Source organism: Cololabis saira, chromosome 8 (assembly GCF_033807715.1).
Source record: "Cololabis saira isolate AMF1-May2022 chromosome 8, fColSai1.1, whole genome shotgun sequence".
Taxonomy (NCBI): domain Eukaryota; kingdom Metazoa; phylum Chordata; class Actinopteri; order Beloniformes; family Belonidae; genus Cololabis; species Cololabis saira.
Window position 1 is genome coordinate 7,977,360 of NC_084594.1, and position 15,239 is coordinate 7,992,598.

General features: G+C 37.6%; 1 protein-coding gene across 2 annotated transcripts in view; it reads right to left on the minus strand.

Moving 5' to 3' along the window:
* Positions 1-1,417: 1,417 nt before the first annotated feature.
* Positions 1,418-15,239, minus strand: part of LOC133448277 (inositol hexakisphosphate kinase 1-like) — a 47,162-nt gene continuing 33,340 nt past the window's right edge. For both annotated transcript variants that reach the window (XM_061726653.1, XM_061726654.1), the window contains exons 5-9: positions 13,570-13,804; positions 11,203-11,384; positions 8,468-8,643; positions 7,464-7,697; positions 1,418-5,084 (exon numbers count right to left, since the gene is read on the minus strand). In XM_061726653.1, the coding sequence (XP_061582637.1) occupies positions 4,518-5,084; positions 7,464-7,697; positions 8,468-8,643; positions 11,203-11,384; positions 13,570-13,804 (1,394 nt within the window). In that variant the 3' untranslated portion in view covers positions 1,418-4,517. The remainder of the gene's footprint in view (positions 5,085-7,463; positions 7,698-8,467; positions 8,644-11,202; positions 11,385-13,569; positions 13,805-15,239) is intronic.

Here is a 15,239-nt window from a genome sequence, read left to right on the forward strand (position 1 = left end):
ATATTGCTGATCATGGCTTACAGCTTAAGAAAACTCAAATATCCTATCTCAAAAAATTAGAATATTCTGGGAAACTTAATCTTAAACTGTTTTTTTTAAATTGCATTACAGAAAATAAAGAACTTTATCACAATATTCAAATTTTCTGAGACAGTCCTGTATTTAGAATGAGCTTTTATCAACATAGACACAGTTATTTTCTCATTCTCTTGAGGTTTAAATCCTCGGCTATAATCATAAAATACTATTGATTTCCAGGCAGCATTAATCATTGTTATTACATGTATTATCATTCAAGTTACACTCGTCAATCGCCAATTTTGGTAGTGTCAATTTAACACTTGAATATAACAAAGTATTTTTGATTAATTGAAGGAGTGGGATGGGAATTGCTTTATAAATCTTATTATATTCCCTCTGAGTACAATTTATATTTTTCTAACCAAGCCCTGTAGTCCAAAAGACCTCCATCAGAATCCATCATATCCTTATTTATTATTTTAATATTGCTGATTATGGCTTACAGTTTAAGATTAAGATTCCCAGAATATTCACATTTTTTGAGATAGGATATTTGAGTTTTCTTAAGCTGTAAGCCATGATCAGCAATATTAAAATAATAAAAGGCTTGCAATATTTCAGTTGATTTGTAATGAATCCAGAATGTATGACTTTTTTTTGTTAATTGCATTACGGAAAATCACAATTAAGTTGACAAAACAGTCAACTTAATTGTGTTAAGTTTACTTTATTTATCAAAATTAAGTTGACTTTAAAAAGAAAAAAAAGGAAAAAAAATAAATTAAAAAAGGGAAAAGGAGAAAAAAAGGAAAAAAAGATTAAAAAAACAAACAAAAAAAACAAAAAAAGAAAAAAATGTAAAAGGAAAATAAAATAAAATAAAAAAAATAAAAAATGAAGTTAACTTTACTTGCAAATGAATTTTGTACATACTAAAAATTAAGTAGTTTTTACAAAGACTAGTCTTCTTGATTTACATAAAAATCTCATGCGAAAAAGTAGATAAGCTGTAAACCATGATCAGCATTATTAAAATAATAAAAGGCTTGCAACATTTCAGTTGATTTGTAATTAATCCAGAATGTATGACATTTTTTCTAATTTTCTGAGACAGTCCTGTATACTGTATTTACTATCATACTTTCTGTCGCACTTCTGATTGGATGCCAAACTGCATTTCGTTGCTCTATACTTGTGTACATGTGTAATTAATGACAATAACGTTGAATCTAATCTAATCTGAGGTCAACCGATCTACTTTTGCTGGAAGTCCCGAGGTTCAAATATAAGCACTGGGGTGATGGAGCTTTCTCCACTGCAGAAAACGACTTTCACCTGTCGGTGAAAAGCCCAGATTATTCTCGCCCAGGTGGGAATCACAACACAAGACACAAGCTTCTGGAAAGATTTAATCTCTCTTACTTTCACTGTTCTAACAAACAGGATGATGCCAGATGGAGAAAATGCTGCTAAATAAGTCCCATCAGTCACTGAGGCTAATATCCGTGATGATGCGAGAGGTCGCACGGACGACAGTCGCTTGAGGCTCTGTGATAACTTTAACGAGGACGTTTGACATGGCGGTGAAAACTGACAGGAACAGGAGACCGTTAATGTGCATGCATTTCTTAACCAGCTTCATTGAGGTGAAGTGAAACAAACCCAAGAGTAAAAGATGGCATATACATCTGTTCAAACACACACACACACACACACAGATGCTGAACAGAGCTTCCCACCAGAGCAACAGCTCTTCCAGCTGACTGAAGTCTAGCTCAAATAATACTGACATTTCACAATGTCTCTTAATTTCTTTACATTTTATACATTTATAGGGGAGATTTTTAAAGGACTAAACTTTTACCCGCGCATGGGGGTAAAGGCGTAATTAAAAAAATAAATTATTACCTTGATAAAGCAAAAATAAAAGATTTCATATTTGCTGTGTGTGGTTGTGGTCGTCGGGGCTGCAGTACCGCAGCCGTCCAGCAGGGGGCGGTGTTAACACTATCTGACCTAACAAGACGAGATAAAAGGTTGAACCTCGTCGCAAATTATATTTATGTGAATAGAAATATATTAACTTCTTAAATCTATTTTTGTTTGAAAATAAAAGTGAATGATAATAATGTGACTTTTAAACAAAATATAAAATAGTCTCATTAGTAAAGCCATATCCCTTCATCCCTTTTTTTTTTTTGTGTTATTGTCAACAAACCCCAGGAGAAGACATTTGACCGACAATATATATATATATATATATATATATATATATATATATATATTTGCTCAACTCTACTTTGGATTGGCTCTTGTACTTTGTAGAATAAAGTAAAAAACCATCAAGTTCATTCTGGAAACTTTCACACTCAACATTGACAAAATGTGATCATCATAACATTCAAATGAGCAGCTGCATCTGTTAAAAAAGCCTCAAAAAAATTGTGTTTATTTTTTAATGAACCGGACAACATATTTTTAACTAGAAGTTACTTAAAGAAAACGGTGAAAAGCACTAGCAACTGTTTCTTTTAACTGCAAAATGAATACAGCAGCAAACACGAGGAGGGAACTTCCTAAAATAACGTTCGTCAGGCTTTTGGATTCAACCACTTTTGAACTTTTCATGAGATTTGCTGACAATAGTAAAAAATAAACATCTAAGTACCACCACACCAGATCTGGGAGAGGGCGACGTTTATGCTTCAAATATCAACACCCAGAGAATGATTTCACACGACAGTAGCTCACAACGGTGGTTTTCTTTGAGTTAAACCCCCAAAAATGGACAAATGTTACTGAATATGTTTCTATATTTTCTTCACGAAGCCTAGATCTATGATGCACATTTCTGTTTTCCCTTCCTGGGGGGGGCGACACAGCGACACAGCGCTCCGCACTGTCAAAAAGGGGGGAAATAGTCCACAACTCTCCTCGCCGTCTGCTGCTTTCACCGAATCACCGATGCTCGGAGGAGTTTCTGGGGGCGTTTTTCCAGGTGATGCTAAAGAGAGTCCGTTGACCCGTCCACGCTTGGGTTTTTGTAGATTGAGGAGTGAGAAGGAGAGCAAAGGAATGGTTTGGGGGGGGGTCAGCTGATCCCACAAAGCTCCACCAACGGCGACTGTTCCCATAAAGTGTCTGCTTGTCTATCTTTGTGAGGACCGGAGAGGCCGTCTGGATGCTCGAGCTTCACTGTGCAAAATGTGCTGCAACGCCAAATCCTGACACTAGTGATGAGTTGAATGATCCCTGAAAGAAAGTCATGTCGTCCAGAAACCGCCCCCCACTCCCCACGTCTCCCTTCTTCACGGTGGAGTCACACTCAACTCCATGTTTTCAAAACTCCACATTCACTCATTCTGCACAGTGAAGACACAAAAGCAGCACCGTACACATTCTTCTACCATCATCTTTTATAATTGCTATAATAATTACAGCTCTAAAGGATCTACTTCGAAATCAGACTCACTGGTCCTCCCGTATTTATATAAGTCTTTGCATTTGAAAGTGTTTGAGACTTATTTCAGTCAGTTTAACACATTTTAAACGGCCCGACAGGTGACGAGAAGTCAGTAGCTAATCAGAATCATGACGATGCACCACATCCTGCGATCTCTCCATGGGTTAAATGACACTCAGATTTTAGGTAAGGACGTGGATCCGTTATTTCTTCCTTCTTTTTTTTTTTTTTTCTTTTTCTTAAATCGTGAGGGTTAAGCTTAAGGAATGCATCGTATCGGTGAAGGTCCTCACAAGTATAGAAATGTGTGTGTGTGGTGCAGGTTCTCCGTATCGTCTTTGCGTCTTTGAAGCCGCTCTTGGCTCCGGTGTCTCGCCTGCTAGCCGACCGTTACCATGGTAATATCCTGAGGAATCCCGCCGCGGCAAAACCTGCACCAACCGTACAACCTGAACTAATTCACAATAAGCTATCTGTACGTGTGTGTGTGTGTGTGTGTGTGTGTGTGTGTCCACCTTTGTAAAGATCAATTAGATCAATTAGACTTCGGGTCCAATCATTTTTTTTTTCCTTCTTTAAGCTGATGCCGTTGTATGGAGCAAAATCAAGGCCAAAAGTTTTGCTAATTTGAAAATAAAATTTGAACCTGAAAATTCTTTTTTACAGTTTCAATTTTTTTTTTTCAGTTTCTGATCTTTTTTTTTCAGTTTCACTTCTTTCTATTTTTCAGTTTCAGATCTTTTTTTTCAGTTTCAGATCTTTTTTTTTTCAGTTTTCAAAATTTTCTTCAGTTTCAGACTGAAAAAAAGTCTGAAACTGAAAAAAAAAAAAAGAATTGGAACTGTAAAAAAGAATTTTCAGGTTCAAAGTTTATTTTCAAATTAGCAAAACTTTTGGCCTTGATTTGGCTCCATACCGTTGTGGCTCGTCTTCACAATAAGACGAACCCTCACAAAGACAGAAATACATACATGTGTGTGTGTGTGTGTGTGTGCATGTGTGTGTGAGAGAGAGTGAGTGCATGAGTTCAGAACTACGCCAGATTGTCGTCTCGAAGGCTCTCCAGAATCCCGATCAAACTCTCCAGTCCGAACACGTAGCCCTTGTCCGGCCCGTCATGCACCGCCGTGTCGCCGCGGAAACCCTTGAAGGTGGAGTGGGCGAAGTCGATCATGCGGAGATCCACCAGGGGGGGCTGCTGCGGGGGCTGCAGCTGCTGCTGCTGCACCTGCTGCTGCTGCACCTGCTGCTGTAGCTGCTGCTGCTGCACCTGCTGCACCTGCTGCACCTGCTGCTGTGTCGTGGGGGGGGTGGGGCCGCGGGCTGCGGGGGGAGAGTCTGAGTGCTGGCGGGGAGGGGCGGGGCAGTCTGAGCTGGGGGGCGGGGCTTGTGAGGGAGGGGGCGGGGCTTTGAGTCCGGGTCCCTGAGAAGACGACGAGCCCTGGTTTGGGTTCTGGCCCATGTCCGTTTTACAGGGAGCGTCCGGGGAAGGCGGAGCGTTGCATGCTGGGACGCAGCAGGACTCCGAGGGGGTGCCGGCGGTCTTCTGTTGCCAGGCAACGTGCGGCGCGGAGTGGAGGGTCGACCGTCCCTCGGGTTCCTGCAAGGACCATCAGACACCAGGACAAATCAACCAACGAGCAGGAAGACGCTCAGCTTTAACACAGACATGGCTCAAACTTTATTTCTAGACGATTTATTATTACTATTATTATTAGGGGTGGGACAATACGGGTAACTCACGATTCAATACTGTGGCGATATGTGGGCCACGATAACGATAATATCACGATATCTACGATATTCGATATATTGTAAGAAATTTCATCAACGATATATCACGATACATGTGACTGAAAAAGAAAAAATACTAGTGATGCACCGAAATGAAAATTTGTGGCCGAAACCTAAAATAATAATAAACACTTGGCCGAATACCGAACAATACCGAACATGGTTCTTCGCAGTTTTTCATTTATTTTGCCAATTTTTTCACCATTGCATAAATCAAATAAATTTGATTTAGGCATGCTTTTCAAAGAAAAAAATCTTTTACAAAATTACAAGGTAGAAAATATTTATTGAACATAAAAAACCGAACATTTTTTAATTTCCCAGCATTATGTTGTTTTGGTTTCACCTCCTGGTGAATGTTGGTAAAATTCTTATGTGGTTACTTTTTGGTTGGCCAACGATTTATGTTTGTGGTGCGCAACCGTTAAGGGAGCAGCCAGTCTATTTCCTTATATTACAACGCCGTTATTAATTGTTCGTTTTTTTTCCCACTTATTCCACCGAACACCGAAAGTGTTTTTTTGCCATTTTTGGCCGAACAATTTCGGTTACCGAACAATCGGTGCATCACTAAAAAATACCCATAAAAAGGAAAAGGTCGGTAGTTATGCATTTATTCAATGCCAAAACTTCATACAATGTACAAAGAAAGTGCATTTATATAGAGCCTCACTGCCTGCTAGGCTTGTAAATGTAAACACTGTACAGCTGGACAAATTAAAGTGCATGAACATTAATAACATGTTTTATATAAACCAAGACAGTGTACTGCTTTGTTTCTAATACTGAAAAGTCAGTAAGCAACTTAATTTTGCATAGTACCTCACTGCCTCCTAGTGTTGTAAATGTAAACACTGAACAGCTGGACAAATTGAAGTGCATGAACAATAGTGCAGTTACAACTGCGTAAATCTATTATGTGTGTTGTAATAAAATATCAATATTTGACGTCAGTTTATCGATTATTTATCGCGACAGAGAGCGTAACAATATATTGCAATATGGATTTTTTTCCCCACCACTAATTATTATTTGATTATAATAATGATTAATATTAATTAATTAAATTAATATTTATTATTACTAATTTATAGACAACCTGAAACTGAATATTATATAGACCCGTGATTCTCAACCAAGGGTCCGCGGACCCCTAGTGGTCCGTGGTGTAATTGCAAGGGGTCCGTGATAATAAAATATATATTTTTAAAAAGATCCTCTGACATTTATAGAAATAGATTATTATTTTACTCAAATGTGACCGAAACCTTTAGAAATCCACCTAAACTACATTATCTTCTTTTTCTCTTTCACAATCATCAGTCATTTAAATAAGAAATCTTGCACCGTTTGCATTGTTGAAGTTACTGCATGACACAAACGTTCATACAAATGTAACACGATCTGCATCCTTTTCAAATTATGACCCTTCATTATGACCCTTCTTAAAAATGCTTTTATTGTGAAATATTTGCAGGAAGCTGTTGGGGGGGAAACGCTCGTTAATTGTAAAGTTCAAGTTAGTGCTTGAAATTGCGGTAATATTAAAAAAAAAAAAAAAAAAAAAAAAAAAAAAAAAAGAAGACGATCAGCACAGTAACACAAAGATGAAGAAGAAAAAAAGAAGTAGACGACAATGGTTCGTATTAAAAAAAGACCGCTTGTTCTTGACGTAGCAGACTGAGCCACCGGAAAAGAAAAAGAAAAGCAAAAAGAGACTTTACAAAGAAGAATATGTCATGATATATGTCATATATCCTACATCATGTCTCTTCTGGTCACTTTTTCACCTGAAAATAGTCTGAGTTCAGGGCAAAATAACACATGTGCCGCAAGTAAGACTTCCCTTCCCTTCAAGCTTCGTAGCAGTTAGTTATTTGAGAGTTACTGCATCTATTCTGTTTCATAAGGTTGAAAAGATGCTTCATAAATATCCTGTTTAGTTACGTTTTTCTACCGAGGAGCCGCTACTGATTGGTGATTTTCATTTTCTTCTGGAAAAGGCAAGTTTCACCTTCCTAAGAGTTTATCACACATTTGCAGGGGCTCCAGGAACCCAAAAAGGTTGGAACCACTGATATAGACAATCAATAACTGAAAGTGGAGCTCCGCACACAATATGTAAATAAAAGAAATGGGTAGAAATGGGTTAAACATTTGATGAGGTTGTGGTTCCCGGGCTCACCTTTCCCTCGTAGATGATGAGGAGGGAGGACGAGTAGAAGCGGTAGGACGCCTGCTTCTCCAGCACGGCCTTCAGGCTCCGAAGCTTATTCAGGATCAGCTCAAAGAGCTCCCTCCTCAGGCCTTTTCCGTTGTGCAGGTACTGATAGAGCGCCTGGCGGAAGCCTTCGATCGACAGGCCGCGCCCGTAGTATTTGTTCCTGCAGAGGTAATGACCGGTGCTCAGCTGGTACACCTGCAGAGACGAGGAGACAAAGTGAAGCAGGAAATTGGATTATATGCTAAATAGTCTGAGGATTATGGAAGCCCATTTAGGCCAGTAAAAGAAAAAAATAAGATGAAATCTTAGCCTTAAAAATAAAAATATCCCCACGGTAACTCATAATTATGACATATAAAGTCACAATTATGAGATATAAAGTTGAAATTATGAGATAGAAGGTCATAATTATGAGATATAAAGTGGAAATTATGAGATAGAAAGTAAAAATGAGATAGAAAGTGGAGATTATGAGATATAAAGTGGAAATTATGAGATAGAAAGTAAAAATGAGATAGAAAGTGGAGATTATGAGATAAAAAAATCGAGATTATGAGATAGAAAGTCGAAATTATGAGATAGAAAGTCGAAATTATGAGATAGAAAAGTCGAAATTATGAGATAGAAAAGTCGAAATTATAAGATAAAAAGTCATAATTATGAGATAAAAAGTCATGATTTCATAATTATGAGATAAAAAGTCATAATTATGAGATAGAAAGTCGAAATTATGAGATAGAAAGTCATAATTATGAGATACAAAAGTCGAAATTATAAGATAAAAAGTCAAGTCTTTCTATCTCATAATTTCGACTTTTTATCTCGTAATTATGACTTATTGTGGGGATATTTTTAAGGCTAAGTTTTCATCTTATTTTTTTTTCCTTTTACTGGCAGACATGGGCTTCCATAGAGGATAGATGAGCCTGACAAATTCAGGACCAACTCTGAGACGGAGACTCTACCTGCATGCCACACACTCTGACTCCCAGAGTGGCTGAAGTGCTCTGTTCACACTTCTTCATCTGCCTCGCCGCCTTCTCCTCGGAAGCATCGTCTCCGTGCTGCCTGGTGCCCATCTTCAGGTCCAGGATGCAGGGGTAGCAGAAGTGATGAACCACGTTCTCCAGTAACAGGAACTCTGGATCAGACATGTTGGTTAAGGAGTGACCCACTTCAGGTAGCAGTTCCACTTCTGGCCACACGGTGGCGGCAGATCACAAGAACCGCCTTGTTATAGTGGCATTCCTACATAGAATTTAATTAGTTCTTGAGCTAAAAGTGAATTTAAAATAATAATTATTTTTTTTAAATATGTTGCACAGAAGTCAGTGGATAGAAATGCATATAATGTTCAACACAATGCATTGCAGAACATTTGTGTGCATGTTTCACAAAGCAAGACGTCTCCAGGGATTATGAAACCTTTTTTTGTTTGTTTTTTTAAAAAGGGTCAGCATTTTAAGTTTTTTTTTTTGCTTTTTGTCCGTGAGAAAGTCACACTGACAACCTCTTTGCAGTTTAAGATCATAAAAACAATCCCTGTTCCAGGAGTGTGAAAACTAAAACCACTCAACTGTTAAATAACCATCTAGCTTTCAAATTCCTATACAATTCAATACTGATGATGATATTTTTCTTGTCTTACTTCAAGTTTTTATTTTACTCTCCATTTTTTATATCGACTCTGCAGGATCAAAGTTTAAAGGAAGTTTTGCAGAAGTCCAGCTCAGCTTTAGTAGGCCTCAGACGTGGATCGCAGCCTCAAAGACGACAACAAAGCAAACGTAGCGTGCATCCACACAGTAACACAAAGAGACACATTCAGACGGCCCGTGGAGAAGGAGGAGAGCGAGTTGTTTATTCACTCTCCTCAGCTGTGTTTTCCAGCAGCGGCACGCTGCTCTCTTTGAAGCTGCAGATCAAAACATGAACTTTAACCTGATAACCTTGAGCTCCACATAGACACATCTTTACTCCCAGTAGTGTTGTTTGTGTCAGCCTGTTTCAATTCTAGTTTTAGTCTAGTCTTTGGGTCAAGCTATCACTTTAGTTTTTATTAGTTTTAGTCACGTTTATACTCCTTTTAGTCGTGTCAAGTTTCAGTCGAATAAAAGTCTGAGCAGGATTTTAGTCTAGTTTTAGTCAAAGATTGCATTTAGCCAAACCCATTTTACAATTCAAACAAGGTTATTTTATTATTATATAATTGTTACCTTATAGACTCAAGAATACATTCATTCCAGATAAAGAAGAGGCTCTAACTTGAGTTTACAACATTTATTTTTCCGCATTTCTCCCCATCTTTTTCGACGACACATTGGTTTTGTTTTCCACGTCTATGTAGGAAAGTGTATCCAAAGATGGATCTTCTTCTTCTTCTTCTTCTCCAGCCCCAGAGCAGATCCCCGCGTTTCTCTATGTAACTTTGTTTTTAAGGTACGTGAACCTAGATCTCTGCGTTAACGGCATCAGCCTCTAACTCTGCAGCTGCATCTTCTGGATCTGATTCCCCGCTGCAGCGACTGGGATTGAGGACTAACGTCACCCAGCAGAACTAAACCAGAGAAACTACTGAAAACATGGACATTAAGGATCTTTGTTGGAACATTTCGTCTTGTTTTGGTCAACGAACATGAAGACATATTTTAGCAGAGTTTTTATTTTGTAATCTACATTTTAGTCTCATTTTTATTCCTCTACGATATTGCATTTTATATTTAATTATCGTTATCGTCACATGACCAGCATTTTCCTTGCGTCTCGTTTTCCTCAGATGATAAAGGTTCGTTGACGACGATATTTAGTCATAATTTTCCTTGAAGAAAGCAACTTTAATTCGCAGCCTCATCGGTACACACTCACACACGTTTACATTTAATGCACCGTGATTTCGTCTGGTATCACTGTTGTATTCAGTGCTGATGTTGCATCGTTCGAGTGACATTTAGGTTTAATTTGACCTTTTTCCATCACTATCTACTTTATCAGGTAGACTGTATTGCAGACTGCATTTTAATGTAATAGATATATTATAATAAAGAGGTACCTTGCTTCATTGTATATGGGAATGTAAGAAACTCCAGGACTTTTGGAAAGATACCCTTCACCTGATTTCCAGATTAACAGAGTGTACAATTCCTGTTGAACCTAGATTATGTCTATTACATATAAACCCTGAAGACTTTGGTGGAAATGCAAAGAAAAGAAAGCTCATAGATGTTTGTTTGTTACAAGTAAAAAGGGTAATAGCCTTGAAGTGGAAGGATGTTCAGAGTCCTAATTCCACCCAGTGGTTAAAAGAGATGTCTTCACACCTAGTATTGGAAACATTATTTAGAATTAACATTCTAAAAGGTAGAGTTGGAGAATTTAATGACATGTGGTCACCCTTTTTACATTTTATGGACAATCTGCCCAATGATCCTCATGGACAAAGATTAGATGACAATTATTATTTTTGTATTTTTTATTTTTTTATTCTTTACTTTTGATTATTATTACTAGTTATTTTATGTATTCACATATTTTCTGTTGAGTACTTCTGCTGAGGACTGAATGAAAGTGAAAATCAATAAACTGAATTTGAAAAAAAAAATAAAAAAAAAAAAAAAATATATATATATATATATATATATATATATATATATATATATATATATATATATATATATAATAATAAAATATAATAAAAGGATACTGAAGAGCTTCCGGTCCTTGGATTCGGACCTCATGCGACTGAGCTGCTGCTTGTGGCACCGCAGGCTCCAGGGATTGTGGGTGATCTTCTCTAAGGTCAGGCCGCTGTTCCAGTCCAGCATCTGGAACGGGACCTCCGAGTGAATCTTCGGGTCGAGCCTGGGACTCTTCAGCTCTCCGAGGCTGCGGGGAGGAGGAGAGGTTAATGCTGGGAAAACACGGGTGCTGATCCTCCCAATTACTGCAGCTTCTATTGTGGATTTCAAGCTTTACATTTGACCGCTGAACTATTTGTTGTTCACGTCTATTTCTGTTCACCTTGTGCCAACACTGTGTGTATATGTATGTCAATATAGATGCACCCTTTACCATAGACTGCTCTCCATTTATTAATTCATGAACAAAACCTGCTGTTTTGCACCACAAAGACCCGTCAACCAGCTGGAGACACTAAATGCAATAACGACATAGACTTACATTTTCAAAAAGGTCAATTATAGAAAGGTCAAAACACAGTTGCAAACATACGTATTATATACAGGACTGTCTCAGAAAATTAGAATATTGTGATAAAGTCCTTTATTTTCTGTAATGCAAAAATGTCATACATTCTGGATTCATTACAAATCAACTGAAATATTGCAAGCCTTTTATTATTTTAATATTGCTGATCATGGTTTACAGCTTAAGAAAACTCAAATATCCTATCTCAAAAAAGTAGAATATTCTGGGAATCTTAATCTTAAACTGTAAGCCATAATCAGCAATATTAAAATAATAAAAGGCTTGCAATATTTCAGTTGATTTGTAATAATTCCAGAATGTATGACATTTTTTTTTTTTTTTTAAATGCATTACAGAAAATAAAGAACTTTATCACAATATTCTAATTTTCTGAGACAGTCCTGTATGTACAATATTTTGCGGACCATTAGCCGCAATATCAATGAGCGGGTCTATTTTCATAAATAAGGCGCATGATAAAACATATAAAGCGAAAAAAACTGTCCGGTAAGTCGAACTTTATTCAACTCGTTCACAATAACTCAGAATATTGTTCAGTTGTAACTAAAACAGAAAAATAAACTCACATTTTAAATCATTTGCCTTCCACAAATCCACAAATATAAAGTGGAGCAGGTAAACGTCGTACTACGTCCTGTTCTCTGATTGGTTCATCGTTGCCAGCGATAGCAGACACCTGAAGTTAGTGTGAGGTTGGAACAACGTTGTATTCCAACATTTGATTATAATGGATTATGATACAGATTTGAACGTTGGGTTCGTTGACGTCTAATTACATTACAGTAAGGTAACGTTGAGTCGATGTTGGATGACGGTTGCTTGCCAGCGCTACATAATTAGTTATCCAACGTTGTTGTCTGAAGTACTCGAGTTGTAAAAAAAAAAATCAGAGGGGATGGTGGATTTTATCATATGGGGACAGATAATTTGTGCTGATTACAAATAATATAATATATTACAAATAATAGCACTGACCAAAACACCTGCAGAAATACTGCAGGAATGACATAGCAGCAGTTAAATGCAGCCTTCTGTAAGCTTTAAATATCCACTGGGCTTACATCAAATACATCAAAACACAAAAATAAAAAACAGTTTTCTGAACTTATCAATATGACTCTGTCCTTCACAGGATAAGTAAAATGGATCACTGCAAAAACTCAAAATCTTAACAAGAATATTTATCTTATTTCTAGTTAAAATGTCTAATTTTAGTAAAAAAAATCTCATTACACTTAAAACAAGACTCATCACTGGAAAAAACAACAATTTTCACCTGTTTCAAGTAGATTTTCACTTGAAATAAGTAAAAAAATCTGCCAGTGGAACAAGATTTTTTTGCTTGTAATGAGAAGATACCGTAAATCTTGTCCCACTGGCAGATTTTTTACTTTACTTGAAAACAGGTGAAAATTGTCAAATAAGTTATTTTTCTGGTGTTATTTTTCTGGTGATGACTCTAAATGTTGAAATAGCAGTAAAACCACATTCATTGATGAAATGACATAAGGGATGGAAAGGGGGGATGGCAGTTTTTCAGGGGGGATGATTTGGACCGTTTTTATTTCAGGGGGGATGTCTGACATTGCAACCCTTATCCAACCAAGGACCGACTTTAATGCGTCAGCTAAACTAAAAGTCACTAAAACTGCACTATTTTTGACCTCAGGGTACCCCATTAAACTGGTTCGAGGTCAGTAAGAACAACAACATTCATACATGAGGATTATAGGGCGCACTGCCAATGTTTGACACTATTTAAGGATTTTAATTGCGTCTTATGGTGTGAAAAATACTGTACTCTGCTGCAAATCTACAGTTGGATCCTTGACCATCACCGTACTTGTCAGGGGTGTCGGGGTCGTGCACCTCCCTCCGGTCCACGCGCTCGTCCTTGTGTTCGGCGGAGGAGGAGGAGCGGTGGAGGCTGCGGCGGGAGTGCTTCCTCCTCGGCTGCTCCCTCTCAGTGGGGTCCCGCTCCTCGTGCTCCCCGGGAACTCCCTCCAGGTCCACGTGGGGGTACGCCACCAGGTTGATGTAGCCGTCCGAGTCGCCCTCGAAGCACACGCGCACCACGCCTGACAGGACCGAGAGAAACCAGCCGATCAGAAACACTCAAACACACAAGAGGGACATGGAGTTCGTCTTGTGCAGGGATCGGCAACCCGTGGCTCTAGAGCCGCATGCGGCCCTTTAGCGCCGCCATAGTGGCTCCTGGAGCTTTTTCAAAAATGTTTAACTTTTTTTTCTTCTTTTTCTTTTTTCTCTTTTTTTCCTTTATTTCTCTTTTTTTCTTCCTTTTTCCTTTTATAATCTCAACATTTTGACTTTTTTCTCGAAATTTTGAATATTTTCTCGACATTTTGACTTTTTTCTCGACATTTTGACTTTTTTTCTCGAAATTTTGAATATTTTCAGAATCAGAAAGGGGTTTATTGCCAAGTTTGTTGACACACACAAGGAATTTGTTGTGGTGATTGGTGCAATACAATAAAAATAAAAATATAAAAACAAACAAATATATAGAGATAAAATAAGAGATAGAATAAAATAAAATGTATAAACAGAAATAAACAGAAATGTACAATATGAGGTTTTAAAGTGCCGGATATGAGTCTTTAAGTAAGTTAAGTTTAGTTTTCTCGACATTTCGACTTTTTCTCAAAATTTCGACTTTTTTCTCGACATTTTTCTCATTTTGACCTTTTTCTCAAGATTGTACTTCAAGATTAATCTTGACATTTCAACCTTTTTGTCGAAATTGTACTTTATGTCTTCAACATTAATCTTGAAATTTCAACTTTTTTCTCAAAATTTCTACTTTTTTCTCGAAGTGCATAATGAAAAAAAAATCTTCCCCCAGTTCTAACTAATATAGAAACATGCAGAATGTGTTGCCTTCATTCTAAGGCTTATACAAGACTTTTATACAAGATTTTCTGCGGCTCCAGACATATTTGTTTTTTGTGTTTTTGGTCCAATATGGCTCTTTCAACATTTTGGGTTGCAGACCCCTGGTCTTGTGGAATAGCTTCAAACGCTTTTGAAAATAGACAACCCAAACACATTTATGCAACTCACTCCAAGGAAAAATGTCTCACCTGAACAAAAAATGACAAAATAATGATAATTTTGAGGCAGAAATAAAAGTGACATTTATGTTGCAGCCAGTTCCCCGTGTGCTTGTGTGTCAGCAGGTGGTGGTATCGGTCGCGTTGTGGATTATTGCTGAGTGGATTGTTTTTCCAGATAAAATATCGATGGGAACATAACTATTGATGTTTTTTCCTGGTGTGAATCCATTTTGCATATCGGCTGAGGTCTAACTGCTCAGTTTATACACAGCTTAGAAGTGACTTTTGGCCCTTAGGTGATCAATTCACTCTTGAGAAAACTGATCAATGCAAGACTCATTTATGGGTAATTTAATGGATCTCTGAAGGGGAAATATCTCAATACTTTATAATACCAGAAAGGTTTGTAAAAGGAAAATGCAGTCTGTTATTGTGCTTA